At 40.1% G+C, this 20,192-nt stretch overlaps 2 protein-coding genes across 3 annotated transcripts in view; one reads left to right on the top strand and one right to left on the bottom strand.

The window, feature by feature from the left end:
* The first annotated feature begins 583 nt into the window (after positions 1 to 583).
* ccndbp1 (cyclin D-type binding-protein 1) overlaps positions 584 to 20,192 on the top strand; it is a 30,195-nt gene continuing 10,586 nt past the window's right edge. The window contains exons 1-12 of one of the 2 annotated variants that reach the window (XM_032513571.1): positions 584 to 763; positions 1,922 to 1,981; positions 2,216 to 2,295; positions 3,317 to 3,398; positions 4,842 to 4,938; positions 6,405 to 6,478; positions 8,644 to 8,720; positions 8,949 to 9,199; positions 9,661 to 9,721; positions 9,824 to 9,870; positions 10,895 to 11,024; positions 14,347 to 14,357. In XM_032513571.1, coding sequence (XP_032369462.1) covers positions 676 to 763; positions 1,922 to 1,981; positions 2,216 to 2,295; positions 3,317 to 3,398; positions 4,842 to 4,938; positions 6,405 to 6,478; positions 8,644 to 8,720; positions 8,949 to 9,199; positions 9,661 to 9,721; positions 9,824 to 9,870; positions 10,895 to 11,003 — 1,026 coding nt within the window. In that variant the 5' untranslated portion in view covers positions 584 to 675 and the 3' untranslated portion in view covers positions 11,004 to 11,024; positions 14,347 to 14,357. Of the gene's footprint in view, positions 764 to 1,921; positions 1,982 to 2,215; positions 2,296 to 3,316; positions 3,399 to 4,841; positions 4,939 to 6,404; positions 6,479 to 8,643; positions 8,721 to 8,948; positions 9,200 to 9,660; positions 9,722 to 9,823; positions 9,871 to 10,894; positions 11,027 to 14,346; positions 14,358 to 20,192 lie in introns of those variants that run through there. The other variant, XM_032513572.1, reaches the window with a different exon arrangement.
* LOC116687877 (tripartite motif-containing protein 35-like) lies at positions 13,960 to 15,882 on the bottom strand. The gene has a single exon (XM_032513570.1). The coding sequence runs from the start codon at positions 15,624 to 15,626 to the stop codon at positions 14,028 to 14,030; it is 1,599 nt and encodes a 532-aa protein (XP_032369461.1). The 5' UTR covers positions 15,627 to 15,882; the 3' UTR covers positions 13,960 to 14,027.

Here is a 20,192-nt window from a genome sequence, read left to right as displayed (position 1 = left end):
GAAATAGATGATATGAATAATGGATATTAAGTGAGATATGATGAAGTCTACTCACCTCCCTGCTCTCTGAGCTCCGTCTGGTTCACACATCCCAGTGAGCTAGAAACATACAGAAGACATAACATACATACTTTTTAAAAGGAATAATGAAGTTATGGATGAAGACAAAGGATCGTAAAGAACAAAATGGAATGCAGAGCAAAACTATCCAAATATTATGTTCATAATTTAAATATTTTTTTGTCAATTTGGCAGCCCTACAGATTCATATTTAAGAATTGGGAATTCTATTTTCAAATTGATTAAAGATTCGTTATTATAGCCTACAAAACGGGTAGGCCTATGTTATTCCAGATATACTGTGGAGAGAGAAACGTTTCTTAATACTTTAAGGACCAGGAAATAACCTGAGCATTTAGGTGATTTCCTATTACACAATATTATTACAAACCGCCCTTTTCTTTAACTGGTTTTATTTTATTTTTTTATTTTTATAGTTTAAGTTGGTCTATGCTTGCATTACTCCGATGTCACCACAAGGTGTCACTAGAAACGCTTTAAATCCGACTGCAGTGTCGGTGCTTCCTTAATATTTGTCCCCGGCTCAACATCCTGGTCTTTGTCGTTCCACAACACGCATGCATCGAGCTCCTCAAAAATACAGACCTCGGTGACATGAGTGCTGATAATTGTGGTGGAAACGTGTCTGTGCCTTTACGAAATCTACTGAACTCCATCCAGTGCATTAGAGACCGAGTCAGAGGTAAATATGAGACATTAGATATGACGCAACACAAATAGATAACGTCGGCGTTTAACATAGCTAACGTTCGGTTGACACGCATGCTAGCGTATGTCAAAGTAAATGTGCTAACCGCAGCTTTACGTCAACTAACGTCACATTTAAATGGGTGCTTTTTTTAATGTACGCTGGGCTTGGTTTTCTTCGCTTTTAATTTTTGTTTTGTTTGATCAATTAACGAGTTTTACACGTAGACCAATAATATACGCTCTATGGTTTTACATTGCGGTGTTACCTTCCGGTTTGTTTGCTAAACTGTTAGCAAGTTGTCAAATGGACTCCTAAAGTCTCTGAAGCAGCTATAGCTAAACGTTGCTGAGGCAACAGCCGGGTCTTTTATAAATGCTTAAATGTTAAGTTTTTATAGAAATATTTTTTTTTTTTTATAAATGTGTATGCGGATGTAGAATATAACATAATAGTCTAGAATGCCTTTATTGTCATTATACACATGTACAATACCTGTACAACGAGATAGAAGCAACCCCCTTTTCCAGAGTCAACAATACACGTAAGAGGAATATAACATGGGATAAAGGAGGATATAAAATAATAATAATTGTGTAAATGTAGACACTTTTTATATGCAAACGTATCTCTTTGTGAATAGTAGTTAACTGTTTGTTTACCTTGTTTTAGCCTATGTCTATTTCTTGTGTATTTTGAGAGCAAGAAAAGCCATATGTGTTCACGCTTATTCTGAAATTTCTTAAGAGACGTGTGGATTTAAACTCTTATTTTTTTGTTTTTATATGCAGTTATCCCTCAGTGACTTAAATGGGATGGGTAAAAACCTATCTTTAATACAGTCTATGGTAAAAACACCTCAGTATAAAGGAAAAACTGTTCATTACCATGAAGAACCAACACCTCTCTAAAGCAGCTTTGTCATCAAACTGACAGCGAATACATTTTGAGTGTGTTATTTTTTTCATACATTTTAGAATATAAAGTAAGTCACAAAATCATTTTGTACATAGTGTTATATAAATACAATTGTTAATTTGATCAAATAAGAGGGTTTGGTACATGTTTTTATTTCTATTTGTGAACGTGAGCATGGTATTTTCTTTCTGAAAGAGGGAAGATGTGCCTAACCGAATGCTCCTTCCACCACAGATGGAGAGTCCAACGAGTCAGATGGAGCGTTCAACCTCTCCAACTTTTGGGACACTTTGAGTTGAGTATATGTTCTTATGACCATCCACCGCCTCCTGCTCCTTTTTCACATTCTAGTAAGGCCCCATGATTTGCAACATTAACCATCCTGCTACCCTGGGTGTCTTGTTCTGCCACCGTGTCTCACAAATAGTTTGTCGAAAACATTTACTTTTTCATAAAATAAAGTGTTTTATATTTATATCATCGTCCTGTGCCTTGTAATGTGATGTAACTGTCCCTTCTGTTTCTCAGACCAGGCAGTGAAGACAGTGTCCCAGGAAGCCACTAAACTCAGCGTGGCCTTCTCCCAACCCCCGCTGCCATCTCAGCAGGTCAGATTATTATTAATATTATTGGGATTGTATTTGTCAGGTTCTGGACACTTAAACTTACTAAATTAATGACGGTCAAAGCAAACAAAACTAGACACAGGCGGTAGTGAACAGTTTATATACTTTTGCCGACAAAAGGGAAGAAAACTTAAGAGCAGCCTTTCACCAGCGCTGCTCCTAACGAACTTCGAAATCCTCTTTGTAGCTCAGACTTTTTATTAACACACACACACACAAGGATAAGGAATACAGACATTGGGCTGTGGTTATCTATAATATGAGTATCAGCTTTCAGAATGGAGACAGTTTGTGCGACGTGTACTTTGGGTGTCCTTGAAAAGGACACTCTACCACCTAATCTGTTAACCAGCAGAAACTGGACAAGACAGTTATTAAAATGTACACATAATAAGCATGAAAGTCACACTACTTAAGAAACCACTTTAAGAAATAAGGAATAAAAAACTTGATCAAAATGAATTCTCTATCAATATTGTTTACTTTGCTGAGTTTATGGCGTTTTTCCACAGCATGGTACCTTGTTGCCTTGACTCTACTCGCCTTTTTTGGTTTTCCATTACAAAAAAAAGTCCCTGGTACCTGCTAACAGGTACTTATTTTTAGTATCACCTCCATCAAGGGTCCAAGCGAGCTGAGGCGATACTAAAAGATGACATGAAAACCTGCAGACTACTGATTGGTCGGAGAGAATCATCACAAATCAGCGTTTGTGACTTTAGTGCATCTAGACACTGGTTTCATTTTTTTTTCCCGAGGGAAATTGTTTTGCAACAGTGCAAAGTAGGAAAATATCAAAAAGGTACAAATCCCAAATATACACAGTGTCAAAAAATATAAACACGTAATCAACATAAACGGAAAGGCTGATAGATGTGTATGAGTTGTTGAAGCAATCATCAAGCCCTTGAATTGTTACATAAACTTTCTATTGTAATTCCCAACATATACATATACATATACATATACTTTTCTGTCTCTTTTTCCTCCTTCCTTTCTGCAGGATGGAGAGAAGTTAGCGGAGTCCACCCTGAAGAGTGTCCTCACTCTGTCCACAGTGTACTACTGGCTACCTAAGAGCCAAGGTAAGGCCACCAGTCACGGCTGGAACAGTCAAGGAAATGGCTAGTGGGATGTGCTTCAGTCAGGTAGTCAGTACAGAAGATCAATGTTAAAAACAAATGTTGTTCTTAAACCCCACTCTGGCATTCACCAATGTTTCCTTACTTGGGATTTGTTCTTAGGTAAGAACAGAATCTACGTACTCTCAGGTGCACTCCTACGCACAATGTAGATCTGACCAGTACGTTCTAATTTAAAGTTTAACATTTATCTCCATTGTGTTTATTTAACACATAATTATATTTGTATTTGTTTTAATACATTCACACTACTGCTCATTTGTAAAGCACTTTGAATTACCATTGTATGTATATTAATGTATGTATTTATACATACACAATGTACATTGTGTATGTAATTGGGCTAGGCCTATATAAGTGAATCTTGCTTTGCCTTCAATTCACATCATTTATGTTAATGAGGAACCCTGCCATCCAATAATAAGTGATTGATCACTTATTATTCATGATTATTTACTTATGATTCATACTCCAGGAGTATCTTCTATGTTTTTAATGAGTTTTGCCTCAGATTTAAGATCAAACTATTTCTTTTCTACTTAATCAGTTCTGCGCCCTGCGCCAGTAACTTCCTTTTGAGCATCGGTTTCTTTTGTTGCTTAGTACGCACGATACTAAACATGATGTCTAGTTTTTCTTTTACTTCTTGCTGCAGCACCTCCACTTCAGAATTACTAAAGTTTTTCTTTCTTTAGGAGTCTAGGCCTCCACCTTCTTTGCCACATCATTTAGACTTTTGCACACGACACGGCCCTGCCATCTCACGCCCCTTCATGGGAATTAACGGGGTGTTGACCTATGCTACATCGGAGCAGCGGGCACGAGCTTTCAATTAAGAAGACACCGGGAATCATCATTCTAAGAACACATTTGCGAACAATTCTGCTGTTTAAGAACACGTCATGAATCAGACGTTGACTTTTCTTAGGGACGTTCTTAAGAACATATTTAAGAGAAAACTTAGGAAGACATTGGTGAATGAGGCCCAATGTGTTCCCTCTGTTCTCATTTACTTGTATATATTATTTAGCTGATTTCTTTTCTTTAGATTCTGCCACCGTGGCCCGTCTTTGAAACCCGTCTTCCATCCAGTCTGATTTGATTCAATGAAACGGCGTTTGATTGTTCAGTATTAATAACAATCAAAGAACACAAAAGCTGTTTCTTTCTGTTTATACCAGTAAGCATTTCCTAATCCCAGGATGGTAAAACTCTTCAGTGACACTCGCGCTACACTTGATGTTGTGTAATCGAGAGCATGCGGCCCAAAAGCTCCTAATGTCAGCTCTATGGGAGTAGTAGAAATACCGTCGATATGAAGGGGATACAATTCTCTGTCAGCATCTTGACTTCAGCTTGTCGCTTCTGTCTCCCCCCCCCCCCCAGGCGTCAGTCTGCGGCGACACGTCAGAGACGCCACCGTCGAGGTTCTGGAGGGAGTCGCACAGCTGGTGGAGGTCATACTGAGCTCACCGCTACAGAGGTACGTGCACACACAAACACAGAGTAGTCGGTGTTGTCATGACACCTGACATTTCAGTAATTAGTCAACCTATCATTTTGGACCTTTGATTATTACCACGTCTGTGTCTAAAATGTTGAAAAAGCTAGAGCAGATGATAAATAAATAAATAAATGACTCTCAAAACGCTTAAAGGTCTAATGTGTGGGAATTTCACCCATCAAGCGCTAAGATCATATATTGCAAGCTGCTCTCGAACGCCATGCCACAGCTACGGTAGCCTTCACGCTTCAAAAAGCCAAGATGTCATCCACGGTTTCATCCAGCATTAATTTATATTAATTGCAAAATTGTATCTAACGATTTGGTGAGTACCACAAACAGTCTTTTTTGATGTTAGCCATGTTTCCTTTTAGCAGCACCTGGGAGTTCATCTTGTGACAGCAAAAACGCAAAGACGGAGCAGTATGTCCTGTATGTCCCTCACCGGCTAACAAATTTCAAGATGGCGCATGAATAGGAAGTGTCTACCCAAGTTCATGCAAATGTAAAATTTCAAGCCAATAGGAATACTTAGAATTGATGGTGGTGGTAAATATTCATAAAAAAGAAAAAGGTTGTGAATGGGCAACGCTGATTTTTGATGAAAAACTAAAAAAGTTACACACTGGACTTTTTAAAGCTCCATTGTGTAATTTATGAAGTTGATTCTTAGCAAAAACTTTTTTGTTCTTTCAAAATATGTGTTCATTCATGTGCAATTACTTCCACCAACTACTGAAAGTATTCTCATAGGCGTAGAAACTGCCATTCAGAATCCTTCAGAATACAGAGGAGCGAGTCGCTCCAACGTCGCCCTCCAGGCAGGAAGGAAGGAGACGTTGGGGGTAAAAAACACCAAACACCCATTAAAATACTTAATAATATTTGAATCAGACAGCAGTGTAGAAATTAAAAGGACAAAGTCCTCTCTCACGGCCCCATCCAGACATAAAAAAAGGAAGTGAGTCTTTTGAATTCTTTTTTATTTTTATAGTATGTGAAAAAAAAAAAACCAAACACTGTGAATGTAAAATACATTTCTGGCTTGAGTATGAATCCTTTTTAATAGGATGCACCTAAATCATCATGACAAATGGCCCATCATTTTCATAATTTCCCATTTTTTGGGGATCAATATCTATCTATCTATCTATCTATAAATGTGCATCTATTAAACACTGACTTGGAGTGGGTGAATACTTATGCAAAACATGTATTTTGTGTTTGACCATTTTCCTTTGCAATGAATTTAGATAATTTCATAGAGATCTATAAATATACAGAGATACTTTTCGGTTGATCAGTGTCAAAAAAGCCACATTAATTCTACTTTTAACAAAGATCAGAATTTTAAATTCTAGATGTAAATAATAAAACATGAAAATGAAATAAATTGACATGTTATCCAGATTATTGAATTTCTGTTTTCCTCTGCTCCCCTGTAGTCTGTCCCAGGACCAGCTGACATCAACAGGAGGAGTGTGGTCGGCCTGCGACCAATTTGCCCAGTTGCCACAAGGTCAGTAGACCTGCCCGTCTCTTTTAAATAGAAACACTATGTGAAGATTCAGATTTCATAAGTGGATTTGTTACTGTACAATAAAATGCTGTCACCCTCTGTCCCTATATGGTATTTAAAAATTATAGAAACAGTCAACTGTAGATTAGATTAGATAATACTTTATTCATCCCACAGCGGAGAAATTCCCTTGTTAGAGCAGCATTTTCTACAATAAAAGCAAAACAAACACACAAGAAAAACAGGCAAACAATAGACAATGAGAAGAAGGAAGACTGAAGTAAAGTGGCGTCAAATAAAGGTTTTGTAAAGTAAAGTGTGGTTGCCATAGTACAAGAAAACTATATTGCAGTGTAACTAAGTGACATTAAAATTAAATTGAATATGTAATTAAAGTAATAATAAGTATCAGTCCGCTGCTGAAAGAGCTGCTCAGGGACCCCACAGTGTCATGTAGGGGGGGGTATCAGTCTGCTGCTGAAGGAGCTGCTCAGGGACCCACAGTGTCATGTGGGGGGGGTATCAGTCTGCTGCTGAAGAGTGCTCAGGGCCACAGTGTGTAGGGGGGGGGGATCAGTCTGCTGCTGAAGGAGCTGCTCAGGACCCCACAGTGTCATGTAGGGGGGGGGGGGGGTATCAGTCTGCTGCTGAAGGAGCTGCTCAGGGACCCCACAGTGTCTGTAGGGGCGGGGGGGGGGTATCAGTCTGCTGCTGAAGGAGCTGCTCAGGGACCCCACAGTGTCATGTAGGGGGGGGGTACAGTCTGCCATGAAGGGTGTCAGGACCCCACGTGTTTGTCTGTGGGGGGGGGGTATCAGTTGTGCTGAAGGACTGCTCATGGAGACCCCACAGTGTTTGTGTGTTGTGGGGGGGGGGGGTGTATCAGTCTGCTGCTGAAGGAGCTGCTCAGGGACCCCACAGTGTTGTGTGGGGGGGGGAGAGGTGTTGTCCATGATGGGTGTGAGATTAGCTAACATCCTCCTCTCCCCTACTTCCTCTATGGGGTCCAGGTGGAGAAGTAGATTCAGTAGGTTGTGGCAGCAGTGGTATTACTGGCAGCCTGCAGGTGCCGATGTACCGAAGGTCCCTCTACACATTTCTGTTTATTTGTATAATATAGTTTCTTTCTACTTAAAAAAAAAAAAATTGAAACCAGCAGTGAGATTGTCTACATTATTAAGGAGTCTGCGTATGAATGAGAAAGTTTACTCTGCTTAGCCAAAGTCCACTTTAGAGGTGTGTGTGTGTGTGGGGTGTGTGATCAGTTGTCTAGACAGGAACTTCCCACGCAGATCACATCTGAGAGAGATGGAGGAAGCAGAGAAAACGAAGAGAAAGGAGGAATGAGACGGAAGAGAGGGAGGAAAGAGATGATAAAATTATTTTCCTCCAAGTGTTCGAGAGCAAAAGCTGTCTGAGACATGAAACAGATTAAAGGAGAGATAGAGAGAGAAGAGGAAGAAACAGAATAGGAAGGAAGAATAACAAGGCTCTGACTAACACATACACAGGCGCTTAGAGAAGCTGCATCTGCAAAATACATGCATTAGTTTTGTTTACGACAGTCTACACTGCCTTTTACTGTGTGTGGGGTGTGTGTGTGTGTGTGTGTTGTGTGTGTGTGTGTGTGTGTGTGTGTGTGTGTGGTGGTGTGTGTGTGTGTGTGTGTGGTGTGGTGTAATGTGTAACATTTGTTTTAGAGAATAAATAGTTGATTGATCAATCTGAAAAATAATAGCAATACATCGGTTTAATTGGTTATTAAAACCACTTTCTAATGGCTACACACAAAAATGTATTTATGCAAATGTCAGTGATGTGTACTTAGGAGCTGGTGGGACTCATTCTGGTTTCTACAACTGAATGTGATTCATCAACCTGGGATCAATGATCTGCTCTTTGAGATTCTGTGTGACTGTTAAATTAGATGCGGAAAGCTTTGTACTTTTTAGTTCAAAGAGCATTTGGTAAATATGGGGCTGTATCTCCTTATAAGTAAAGATATTATATATATATATATATATATATATATTTTTTTTTAAAGGTGTTGTAATAATTTTGCGTTTATTTTATGTTATGTTATTATATGTTCTTTTATCTAAGAGTTTTAATTTCAAGATTTTAATTACAATTTTATTGATGGGAAAAGCGTGTGTGTTCCACAGATAACAAGGCTGCAGTGTTGCTAGTTCTGTCCAATCAGGTTGGAGTTGTTAAAGACGCCATAGAGGAAATTGAACAGGTACACACACACACACACACACACACACACACACACACACACACACACACACACACACCACACACACACATAATTTCACCAGCCGTATGCTTTAAGTGATATTGGAACTGATTGTTAGTCATCAGCTGTCATTAATGTGTACATACAGACATGTTTAATACAGCTCTAAGTTATTGATATGGATACTTGTTAAGTCTTCACCATACTGACCATTGCACCCCCACCCAGGCGTTATCCGAGGCCCAGGATCCGTTCATCGACGTCCTTGACGATGACCAGGAGCCTCGAAGCAACCAGGACACCTATTGGTCGGAGAACGACCGCCGCATCATCGGCCCATGCCAGGGGCTGATGAAGGCGTCGGCGGCGTGCCTCAGGAAGCTGACGTCGGCCGTCAAAGCCAACGGCGACGTCACCACGTGTCAGCACCTGGCTCAGCTCGACGACCTGGCCGACATCACCAAGGAAATCAGTCCTGGGTAGGAGCACACGCTCGAGTTAATATGGGATCACGGTGACGAATGTCTCTGATGTTGAGTTGAAAATGGAAACTTCAACTCGACAATGTGTAACAGCCAAGTCTTTGTGCGCTGAAGCTCTGGAAATTCTTCTTTCTCACCCACCTTTTAACTGGAGACTTTTAAACATGCAAAAAAATATATTTAGTTATATTGTTATGTTTGATATATTCTGTCTGCACAGCAGCAGTTTGAATGAGACAGTGCATGTTTTTGTGTGTTTCATACAGATATTTCCTGCTGTTTGTGACTGTCGAATGCAGCTCGACTGTAACACATCAAACACTTACTGTGCCTTTTTGCCCAGCTTTTGCTCAATAAACTGAAAAAAAAAGTAAAAGAAAATAAAAATATATTTTTTTAAATAGAATATAATTTTGGACTAAAACAAATCTCTGCCTCTTGCTGTCTTTTCTTGTCAGTGTTGATGATCTAGCTCTCTGCCTCTACCCGCCCATGGACTACAGCGGAGTAGAGAATAACGTAAGACACACACACACACAGTAAAAAAACATAACCACCTTGACTGAGGTTCAATCTTAAATCCAACATAAATTATTATTAATAAATGATTTCTCTCTACAGGTGTCTAAATTGGCAACACTGTTGAAGAAAGTTCTGGAGATCATCAGGTAAGATTGATTGATTGATTGATTTTTCTATGGGAATTGACAGGAAGTTGTGGACGTTCCTAACTCTCCATGTGTTGGATGCTGTCTATCACGAACCAGTTCCCTCGCACACACACACTTGTTCTCTGTGGTCTCCGGTCTAACGGCCTTCCTTATCCATGCACACAACTTTGCACTGCCACAATGTCATTTACAGATCCATCTTTGGTCCGCTGCCTACTTATTTATCCACTTCTCGTGTCTCGTAAACCGCGTTGCCATAGTCTACTCTCCCAGGGCTTCATGACTTTTCCACCCCCTCAGTCCGTAGAGACTTTGTCCGTCTCCTACTCCGCCCCCTCAACCTAACAAAACAAGCTACAGCAGGGACTGACGCTGTCCTCATGAATGAGACCTCGTTTCTCAGTGAAGTTACCTTTATAAATAAAGGTTGAATTATAAAAATACATAGAATAAAAGGTTCGAGACAAATGTGGGTAGTGTAAGTTGTGCGTTAGTTAATCTTATTAGATCAGATACTGAAGATAAAAACGTCTTTTTCACTTTGTTTCGTCATCACAGCTCTTCAGCCGTCTGGACTTTTCTTTCTCTGAATGAAAGGAGCTGAGGATAGGCAGCTGTGAGTGCTACAAGCTGACTCACTGGCTTAGGACTTCAAAGTACTTTTGTACTCAACACAAAACGGCAGTGAATAAAAGTCCTGAATCCAAAGTTCTTTGTTTAAAGAATTTCAAAACATAAAATACAAAAACTTAGGATCTTTACTTTATCTTTACAATTTGTTTTACACTACATCTAGCAGCCAATCAAATTACATTATTTCAGGTCACTGGTAAACACCAATTTCTACGTTCTATTGTCAACACAGGTTTTGTCAGGTATTACAAAAATAAACTCAAAAGATTAATTCCATAGAAATGGCTTCAACAGCAGCTGTGAACTAAGAAACTATTTTTTTTAAGCTGAAGTTTCTTTTTTTCTTTCTGTCTTTTTCACACCCCTCCGCTCCTTCCCACCCTCACAGGTCCAGTCACGTGTGTGGGGAATCACAGCTGACCTGGGTTCAGTTCTTAGATGGAGCCGTCGACCACAACCTGCAAAAAGCCAAAGACCTAATTCAGCAGGACAGCTAGCTAGCGTGTGTGAGTGTGTGTGTGAGAGAGACATATAAGGTGTGTACAACATATAACAAATAAAAGGAAGGAGTTGTGTACCTACTTGAAGTCTGTCAGTACTTTTGTCTATGTATATGCTGTCAGGTTCATAACATTTTAACTTACTAAATAAACACAGTCAAGCAAGAAAAACGAGACGCAGACGGCAATGAGCAGTTTGATCGACAATTGCAAGAGGGAAGATCACACACAAGAGCCACCTATCCTCCAGCGCAGCTCAGGTGGACTTCAGCGATTTCTCTGCAGCTCTGTCTCTTTATTCACAATTGTTGAAACAAGGACATCTGTTATTTGGGCTATGCCTACGTTGAGAAAAACCAGGGCAAAGTGCAGGTCGCTAGGGCGAAGTGTACTCTGAGTGACCTCCAAAGCTAAGATATTTACTGCTTGTGATATACAACAGTGAGACATTTATGACCTCTTGTAAGAAACAGCAGCAGCACAGAAAAAGAGGGAGAGCAAAGAGAAATTGTTTGTTAAATGTGCATATGATATTATAAAATCTTATAAGCATGTAAGAATATATGACAAGCAAGATATGAATATATAATAAGCATGAAAGTTATATTTTAAGACACTACTACAGAGAAATATGAGAAAAGACTTATAAAAATGAATTTCTCTGTCATATGCGGGTGTATGTGTGAGTTTGGATCTTAGACAAGATAGCTAGAGAGAGGGAATGACATGCAGAAAACCAGATTGTTGAATTTTTACATTCTCTCAAAACCCTAGAATGAAATGCATATACATCACATACACACACATTTATTGATCCCCAGAAGGGAAATTCAGTTGTTGCAGCAGTTAAACTGAAGACTGCTAAGTATAGAAAAGTAACAAATTAAAAGGTATGTAAACTAAACTGAAATAGAATAAACATACAAGTGTATATGTAGACTATATATATATTGATATATAGACTGTTTCTTATAATACGTTGCTTATAATGTATTTTTACACCATATTAAAATCCTCTACTTTAACTTAAGGGAATTTAGCAGGTCCTTCACCTCTGTGACTAATTTAACAGATCTCACTCATTGTGCTGCAGTTTGAACTAAAGCTCGCACATGCTCAGTAGAATCTCCTCGGCAGAACTAGCACCGCTGAAAGTACACACACGACACATGTTCCACACTTGATTCTTTATTGTTATACAGATAAAAGAAAAACATCCACAGCAGGTTACAGGTTAAAAGGCTAACATTCGTCATCGCTTTTGTGGGCTTAAAATGTTCATTAGGAAAACCACACAGAATAGAAACAAAATCCCTCACCCTGCCTGGGACAACAACAAGCATACACTATGAAAGACAACATGTATTCTTACGTCATGAGAAAATGACTGAAGCAGGGCTGGGTATCCTTACATTTTTGTTTTTTTGATACCGGGAAATTTTAGTGATACCAACCTATACATTACAAATATTTTTTTCAGCTCCTTTCCACCTACGTAAAACACATTATAGTCAAGCCTCTTAAAATACAACACACACGTGAACGCAGTTTTTCCTGCATGTCTTTATGATGTGTAAAGGTAGACAGCCAATCACAAGCATTATTACATATTGGTAGAAGCATGCTGGGTGCTTATTGGCTCACCGGTGCTGATGTTATGTACTCATTAGGTATTCAACTTTTGGTATTGGTATGTTGTTGATACACGATACTAAAAGGAGGCAATTGGGTCTGTGCCTTAAAGGAGAAGTTCGGTACCCAGCCCTGCTGAAACAATGACCTTAAACCGGTATACGGCATTTCCACACCGATACTTACAGCACTCAACCAAAAGGTGAACTGTTGAAATTGACTTGCATGCAAATAATCCTCAATACAGTAACTAGGGGTGGGAATCACCAGAGGCCGCCCGATGCGATTTCACGATACAATATTAATGCGATTTAAAACATATTGCAATATTCTGCGATACATTGCAATTTATAACCTTTTTACCAACTTCTAATTTTTCCCAAATTCAAATGACGTCCCCAAAAGAAAACTTTGTCTGTTTTATCCCTAAAAGAAACATTTCTGATTGTTCATCTCACCTCGATTTTATTGCTGCAAGATGGGATTGTCAAGCAGACAAACTGACCAAAATAAAAATTCATATATAATAAAAGATCGATAAGTGGCGCCTGTGTATCGATACAGTATTGTATTGCCACTGAAAATATTGCGATACTTTGCTGTATTGATTCCCCCCCCCCCCCCCCCACCCCCACAATACAGTAGGCCCACAATCCCTTGTGTCGTCTTCTTGTCGACCTGCAAATTTGCTTTTCTGGGTTGAAATTTCAACATTTTGTTCTTTTTCTACAGTTTTCTAGATGTTTTAGTCAATATTATGTCACTTTTTTGACTTTTTTTAACTGTGTTTTAGACATTTAACAATTTTTTTTCCATCACGTTTTTCAATTTTTTTGCTTTTTTTGTGTCAGTTTTTCTGATTTTGTTGGTAATTTTTTTAGCATTTCAAAAAAAGACTTTTTGTTGATTTTTCTTCAGCGTTTTTGTAGTTAAAAAACAACATTTCTCTCTTGTTTCCAACATTCTCTTGTCATAGTTCTGATATTGAAAGTTTTTGTACAACAGGAGGGTTAAACCTCAACGTATCTCTGCTCCTTGTGTGTGACAGTGGAAAACCTCTTTAAAAACAGAAGAAGAAAAAAAGTACTGAACTACTTAATGAGACAACTTAAGTTCCTGAACCGCCAGCATCACAACAAATCTGAACACTAAATAAAGACACAATGGTCAAAATGAAAAATATTTCTCATCCCAACAGTTGTCGCACGCTTTTCCTCTTGTCCGTCTTTTTCAATTCTCCTGACTGATCGCACCATCACACCTTATGTACACTCAAATTAGCTGTGCATTGTGGGTATTTCATACTGGACTACATAGTGAATGAGAACTCAAAGAACCACCACTACTACTACTTCTGTGATTTTGAACACAGCTGTACGTTTTTACAGCCTAATAAGCACCATTATCACAATAATAACGGCGGGGGTATTCCTCATAACTGTTGTAGTTGTAATTATCATCATCATCATCATCATCATCATCATCATCATCATCATCATCGTCGTCGTCGTTGTCGTCATCATAATCCCGGTAGTCGTCATCATAACCCCGGTAGTTATCATCATCATCATAATCCCTGTAGTCGTCGTAGTCATCGTCGTCCTCCCCTTCTTCCTCGTCCTCACCCACCTGTGGTAAGATCTTCATGGGGAATCCATTGCTATTGCTGAAGTATGGAAACATCCTCTCATTGAAAGTGGGTCTGTAGGTGTGTATGTGGTTGCCAGTATCAAGATCGGAGAACGACAGCTGTCTTCTTCTCCCGTCCAGTTTGACCCGGATCCTCTGGAGCCGCCTCACTCGCAGAACGATCGGTTGGGATGTCGGAAAGAAAGCTTTGTATTTGCCATTTGAGAATCCTATCCTCCACATCCCAGCCCACGTCCTCCCTTTCCTCCAGACGGACTTCTTTGCCACGCCGAGAAACCACGACCTGCTGTCTCCAACATCGACGTCCCAGCTGTGAGTCCCGGAGTCATAGCCCTCGAAGCCAAGGACGGGGTGAAAGGAGTCAAACCTCTCTGGGTTTTCAGGGAGCTTCTGTCTCTCTCCACGACTCAAGCTGGTCAGATCCTCAGACAGGATCAGTTCTGGATGAGCGGTGTTTGGGTCCAGAATCACAGGAGTGTAGGAGACCATCTCCTTCATCTTGTTCCAGATGTTGAAGCTCAGGTTGCCCAGGTGTTTGGCCTCGTCTATCAGAGCTCCTGGGAGCAGCTGTGGATCCTCCAGCAGGGGGCGCTGCCGGACTCTGTCCACAGCAGCCCTGTAGTTCTGCAGGAACGAGACGTCTTCGGCTCTCAGCTCGTCCTCTGTGGCTCTGACTGTGTCTGAAAGAGCTGCTATCTCTCTGCTCAGAGCCTCCATCTTCTCCTTCATCCTCTGACTCTTCCACTTCTCTTCCTCCCTCAGAGCAGAGATCCTGGCCTCCTCTTCCTCTTCTAGAAACTGGTGAAGCTTCTTAAACTGCTCCTTAATCTTCGTCTCTGTGCGTCCGGCCTGGACCTTCAGGTGTTCGGCTGTTTGATCCCAGTTTCCTTTACCTTGTTCACAGAGCTTCAGTTTCTCCTTTAAGGGCTTCAGGGCTTCCTGGAGCTCCTCTCTGTGATCCTGTGCAGCCTCATCGATGGGTCTGAATCTGTGGTGGTTGTGTTTCCATGAATCTCTGCACACGACACACACCGGCTGCCGATGGTCCAGACAGAAGAGTTTGAGTTTCTCAGAGTGCAGACTGCAGAGAGTCCCTGAAGCTCTCTGATCTTCTTTCAGTAGGAAAGACTCACACAGGTTCTTTAAGGCCAAGTTACGAGGTGGCTCACTCCTCGATGACCTCCTCTTACACATTGGACACTCTCGGATTGGTTTCCCTCTCCACCATCTCTGCAGACAGTCTTTACAGAAGCTGTGGCTACATGACAGGACAACAGGCTCTGTGAAGATATCATGGCAGACTGAACAGGAGAGATCCTCCTCTGATATGGAAGCCATTATGTTTGTAAAATGCTCACGCACACCAATCGCGCGGGAAGAAAATCCGCCGTGGTTCCTCTTCTACTTTTCCAGCGGTTTCTTAAAGTTACTTTTACTTTCAGCTGTGTTTTTCCTCAAACGTGCATTCAACCAGTAGCCCTCTCCCCATACCTGTTAATAGTCCAGTTGTTCCAGTACTGTGTCCTGTAGCTGTCCTCTTTCGGTACAAATCGTAAGTTTAGTCCGAAAGTGAATCTTATCGTCTGCAGGCTCCTCGTGCGAAAACAATGTTTCCTGTATGAACTTTTGCGTTGGATGGCTAAGGCATGACCCGCCCTATTCTGCCTCTGATTGGCTAATACTCGTTGCCTTCTGGTTCGATTGGTGGGGTTCAAATATGAGCACTGGGATTGGTTAGGGTTAGGGTAAGAAATACCAGGGTAAGCCAATCAGAGGCAGAGTGAGGCGGGACATGCCTTAGCCATCCGTCTTTCTTTTTTTTTTCTTCCTTCAAACAGTGTATTATTAACACACCCACAATTACAATACAAAAAAGTACAGAGTACAGGGGAAAAGAAGTCAAAACAGGCGGGACCACGTGGACTCTTTATTGCAATAAAGCAGAGCCCAGTGAAGAAAGCATTTGTTGTGAGGAGACTTCTCATATCTCACTTATTCTTTACTATTCATTCATTATTCTCATTCTCCATTCCAGAGCTTTTCATACTGTTCGTACTGTTCATATTGTAATATAGCATCAAAATACTATTTATTCCAGCTTCCTTTGCACTATGCTCCACATTAAAAATATTAACTATCACATTTCACTTCTGCATACTTCGCACTCTTCTTTGCACTATTGCCTCTATTTTGTTTCTGTTTAGCTTGTGTATATATTAGTGTGTATTAGTGTGTGGATATATTGTTTATGTGTGTATTGTGAGCATAAATGTTCCAAAGAAAAAATCCTCGTATGTGACCTCATACCTGGCAAATAAAGCTGATTCTGATTCTGAATATTGTTATTCTTTTTAACATTCTATGGGAGATACAGCGCTAACGTGTTAGCACGTAGCTGCGTGTAACGTCAGCAGTGCATGGTGTCACTCCCCGATGTGAGTCGAGTGCAGATGTGAGTTGCGCATGCTCAGATTTAAACGGTTTACATGTCGTACTGGAATTTGTGAAATCCATGAAATAATTAACTTTTCTCATTACAAACAACAAAAATAAAAAATAAAAAGACGATGGGAATCATTTCAGAAACGTTGTAGCTATCAATGATTGTTTGAATGCTAACGTTAGCTCGTCATTCAACTAACAGCCTTTGTTGTGTTTGATGCTAACTTTTAGCTAGCAGTGAACAAACTTGGTTATGTAGGTCCATTTTTACTGTATTGACATTACAGAAGTCTCTCGTTAGCATCTCATATGCTACTTGTCGCAAACTGACGCATACGCGTCTCAAATCTGCTCTTGACTCACATTGGGGAGTAACACGTGGCTTTGGCGTTGGTCAGTGGTGGCGTCCGTAGCTTTAGCCGTCCGTTGCTTAGTTAAATCAAGCCTTAATAAACTGATTCCTGACACCAAAAGGTCTTTTCAGAGCCCAACCCAAGTGAACATTTGTTGGTTCATAAAGACTGCCGTTACCTTTAAGCAATAAACCTACATTTTGTTTGTAATTTTCTGTTTAACACTTTTACACACTCAGCTAAATGAGCATAGGCCTACAAACGTTCCTCAGAAGATTTTACCTCATATCATTTTCATGTAAAATCCTAAGGAGTCTGAGCAGTTGCCCATACAGAAATAGGATTATTGCTCCACAATTCTTTTTTAAAATTGATCTTAAACAGCCTTAGGGAAACACTTACAAGTCTAATAATGTCAGTAATGTGTAGCTCCCAGCTATTTCCACAAAACCTGTTGAAAATCTGAGTAAAAATCTAAATAAAGCTATAGTTTGGAGACGGATTTTGACAGGCAGTGCCACTTTAATGAAATAGGACTGTTTATCTGTGGATGCGGGGTCAGCAGTGATGTGCTCTGCTGCTCCAGTGTGGGGCAGGTCCTTGATGGAGGGCATCACGGGGGCCAGTTTTACAGTGGGCTCAACTGGAGTCACATTAGCAAAACTAACCACAGTCTGCACAGCAGCCGTTCACATGGACCAAACTCTAGTTCCTTTTTCACTGCTAGAACGCAGTTTTTATTCAAAACGCCACACACTTAGCCCACGGCTTTAACCACGACCTGCACACTGCCCTTCACAATGGTCTTCCCCCGGATCGATCCCAATATCGATAATATCGATACCAACGTTGGTATTGATATTGGTCAATGGCAGTGGGAGATGGATACTGTAGTTTGAGTTTCTCTCCAGTATGCACTGCTGCAATTTCATCAAAGAGGCGACTTGGCTGTCTGTGTCTGTGCCGCTGCTTTCAAGTGCCACTCCTGACACAGTGAGCACACTCACACACGCACACACACACACACACACACACACACACACACAGGCCCAAACTGAAACAACGGCAAGATGTACAGTTTGTTAAAAGGCTGTAAGTACACAGTGGAAACACAACCCATTTATACACAGCATATGAATATTCTCTCCTGGGTTTTAACTCATTAATAATCACAAAAGCACTTAAAGGTCATGAAAATTCATTCAATTTCGCAATTTCATGATTCATCCACTTTAATTACTGATAAGTGTTGGAATTGTATCAGTGATACTGGCCCCTCTATTTACTTGGTATTGGATTAATACGAAATATTGCAGTGTCACACACCACTAGTGTTGTACCTGCCATGAAGCCAGACAGGAGATTATTTGAATTTTGTTCAGGTTCAACTTTTAGTGTGTGAGAGATGTAAAGTACTTTCTCAAATGGGGGGTACGTTCACCCCTATACGGCACTTTGGAGTACAGCAGCATTTAAAAAAATATGTCATGCATAATTCCTAAAATAATTATGCTATGATAATGAATGAAAGAATGAAAGTGATGGATTCTAAACATTTGAAATGTGGCACTTAAATAGTTGTAGTTACCAGGTTGTTGGTCAGTGAATCTATCGCTAACAGCACTGTATTCTTCCTCTTTATAGACTTTTTTTTAAGGGGTGCAATATTTAAAAAAAGTTTGAGAAACTCAGCTTTACAGTGTTCCCAAAGACGGCTGATCAAGTAGTGATGCTGTGGTTGAGCCACTGGGTGGCAGCCAGGATCCACCGATCATCTCCTCTATTGATTTTGTATTTCTGGAGTTCCTGTGAAAACAGTTTACTTTGAACACAATAGTGTGAGAAGAAAACAGACTGTGAAAACCCCATGTTGGCACCTCACTGTCTGTTTGTCGAGAAGAGGAGGTTTGAGTATTTCTTGGCATTCTGTGAGTCTCCAAAGCCAGTCAGTGTTTATCAAGCAGACACAACAGCCAGAATCAGAAATGCGAGAGATGCTGTTCCACTGGCAGCTGCAGCAGGAACTGCAGGTAGACTGGACACTTGTAGTAGTACTCGCAGTATTACAAACCCAAAACATCCTCATACACAACACAACATTGTAGGTCAATTTCCAAATACTACCAAATTGACATATCCGACAGTTCTATATGTACTGCACGGTGGCAGTTTCACCCTCCTGTTGTCTTCAAGTCAAATTTGACCCCTTTTAAAAAGGTTTCTCTATCAAAATTTTGGGTTGCTTTCAAATAAATTGTCCAAAAAAGTAACGTGGCTGGTTCCCAACAACGCTCCCCACAAGTTAGTTAAATAATCAGTTCACTACTTTCATTGAATTTGGGTGTTTTTGTCAATTTTATAGCATTTGGAGAAAAACGTAATTGATAAAAGAACTTGTGTGTGACAAATGTAAAAAAAAAAAAAAAAAAAATGTCAAAAAAGACAAATGTCAATAAAAGTGACTAAAATGTGAAAAAAATGTTTTTAAAAAGAAACTTGACAAAAATGTGAAAAAAATGTTTTTAAAAAGAAACTTGACAAAAATGAAATCCCAACAAGTGACAAAAATGTCAAAAAAGTGACAAATGTGAAAAGAAAAAAAACGCTTTGAACATTTTGAAAAACAAAAAAATCAAAAAAGTCGACAAACGTTGAAAAAGTGACAAAAACATCGGGGGAAAGACACAAAAGGGTCGAAAAAGACGACCAAAACGTTGATAAAGGTTTTTCATTTGAAAGTTTGACTCAGAAAAACTAAAATTTGCCTAAAATAAGAAAAAAATGAAGTGTTTGACGCTCAGAATTTCCCTGAGTCAGGACACCCACACCACACCCCCCAGAGTCCCATTCTGGCCCATACATATACAGTCCAGTATACCCACTACAACACATTAGACTACACCACGGGCACTAAGTACCTCTTTGTGTTTCCCCCAAGTGTTTCAGTGCTGTGAACCTTTTCTATTATGTTCTCACTTCCACCCCTGAAGTCTCAGCACCACAATGTTAACTCCTGGATTTCCTGCCATGACAGCAATCACATCACACGCTTTTACGATTGTCATGTTCTATAACATCTGCATGTGGCAACTATGGCATGGTTAAGATT

This window comes from Etheostoma spectabile, chromosome 4 (assembly GCF_008692095.1).
Source record: "Etheostoma spectabile isolate EspeVRDwgs_2016 chromosome 4, UIUC_Espe_1.0, whole genome shotgun sequence".
Classification (NCBI taxonomy): Eukaryota; Metazoa; Chordata; class Actinopteri; order Perciformes; family Percidae; genus Etheostoma; species Etheostoma spectabile.
The sequence above is the reverse complement of the archived record's forward strand: the minus strand, read 5'-3'. Positions and strand labels throughout refer to the sequence as shown.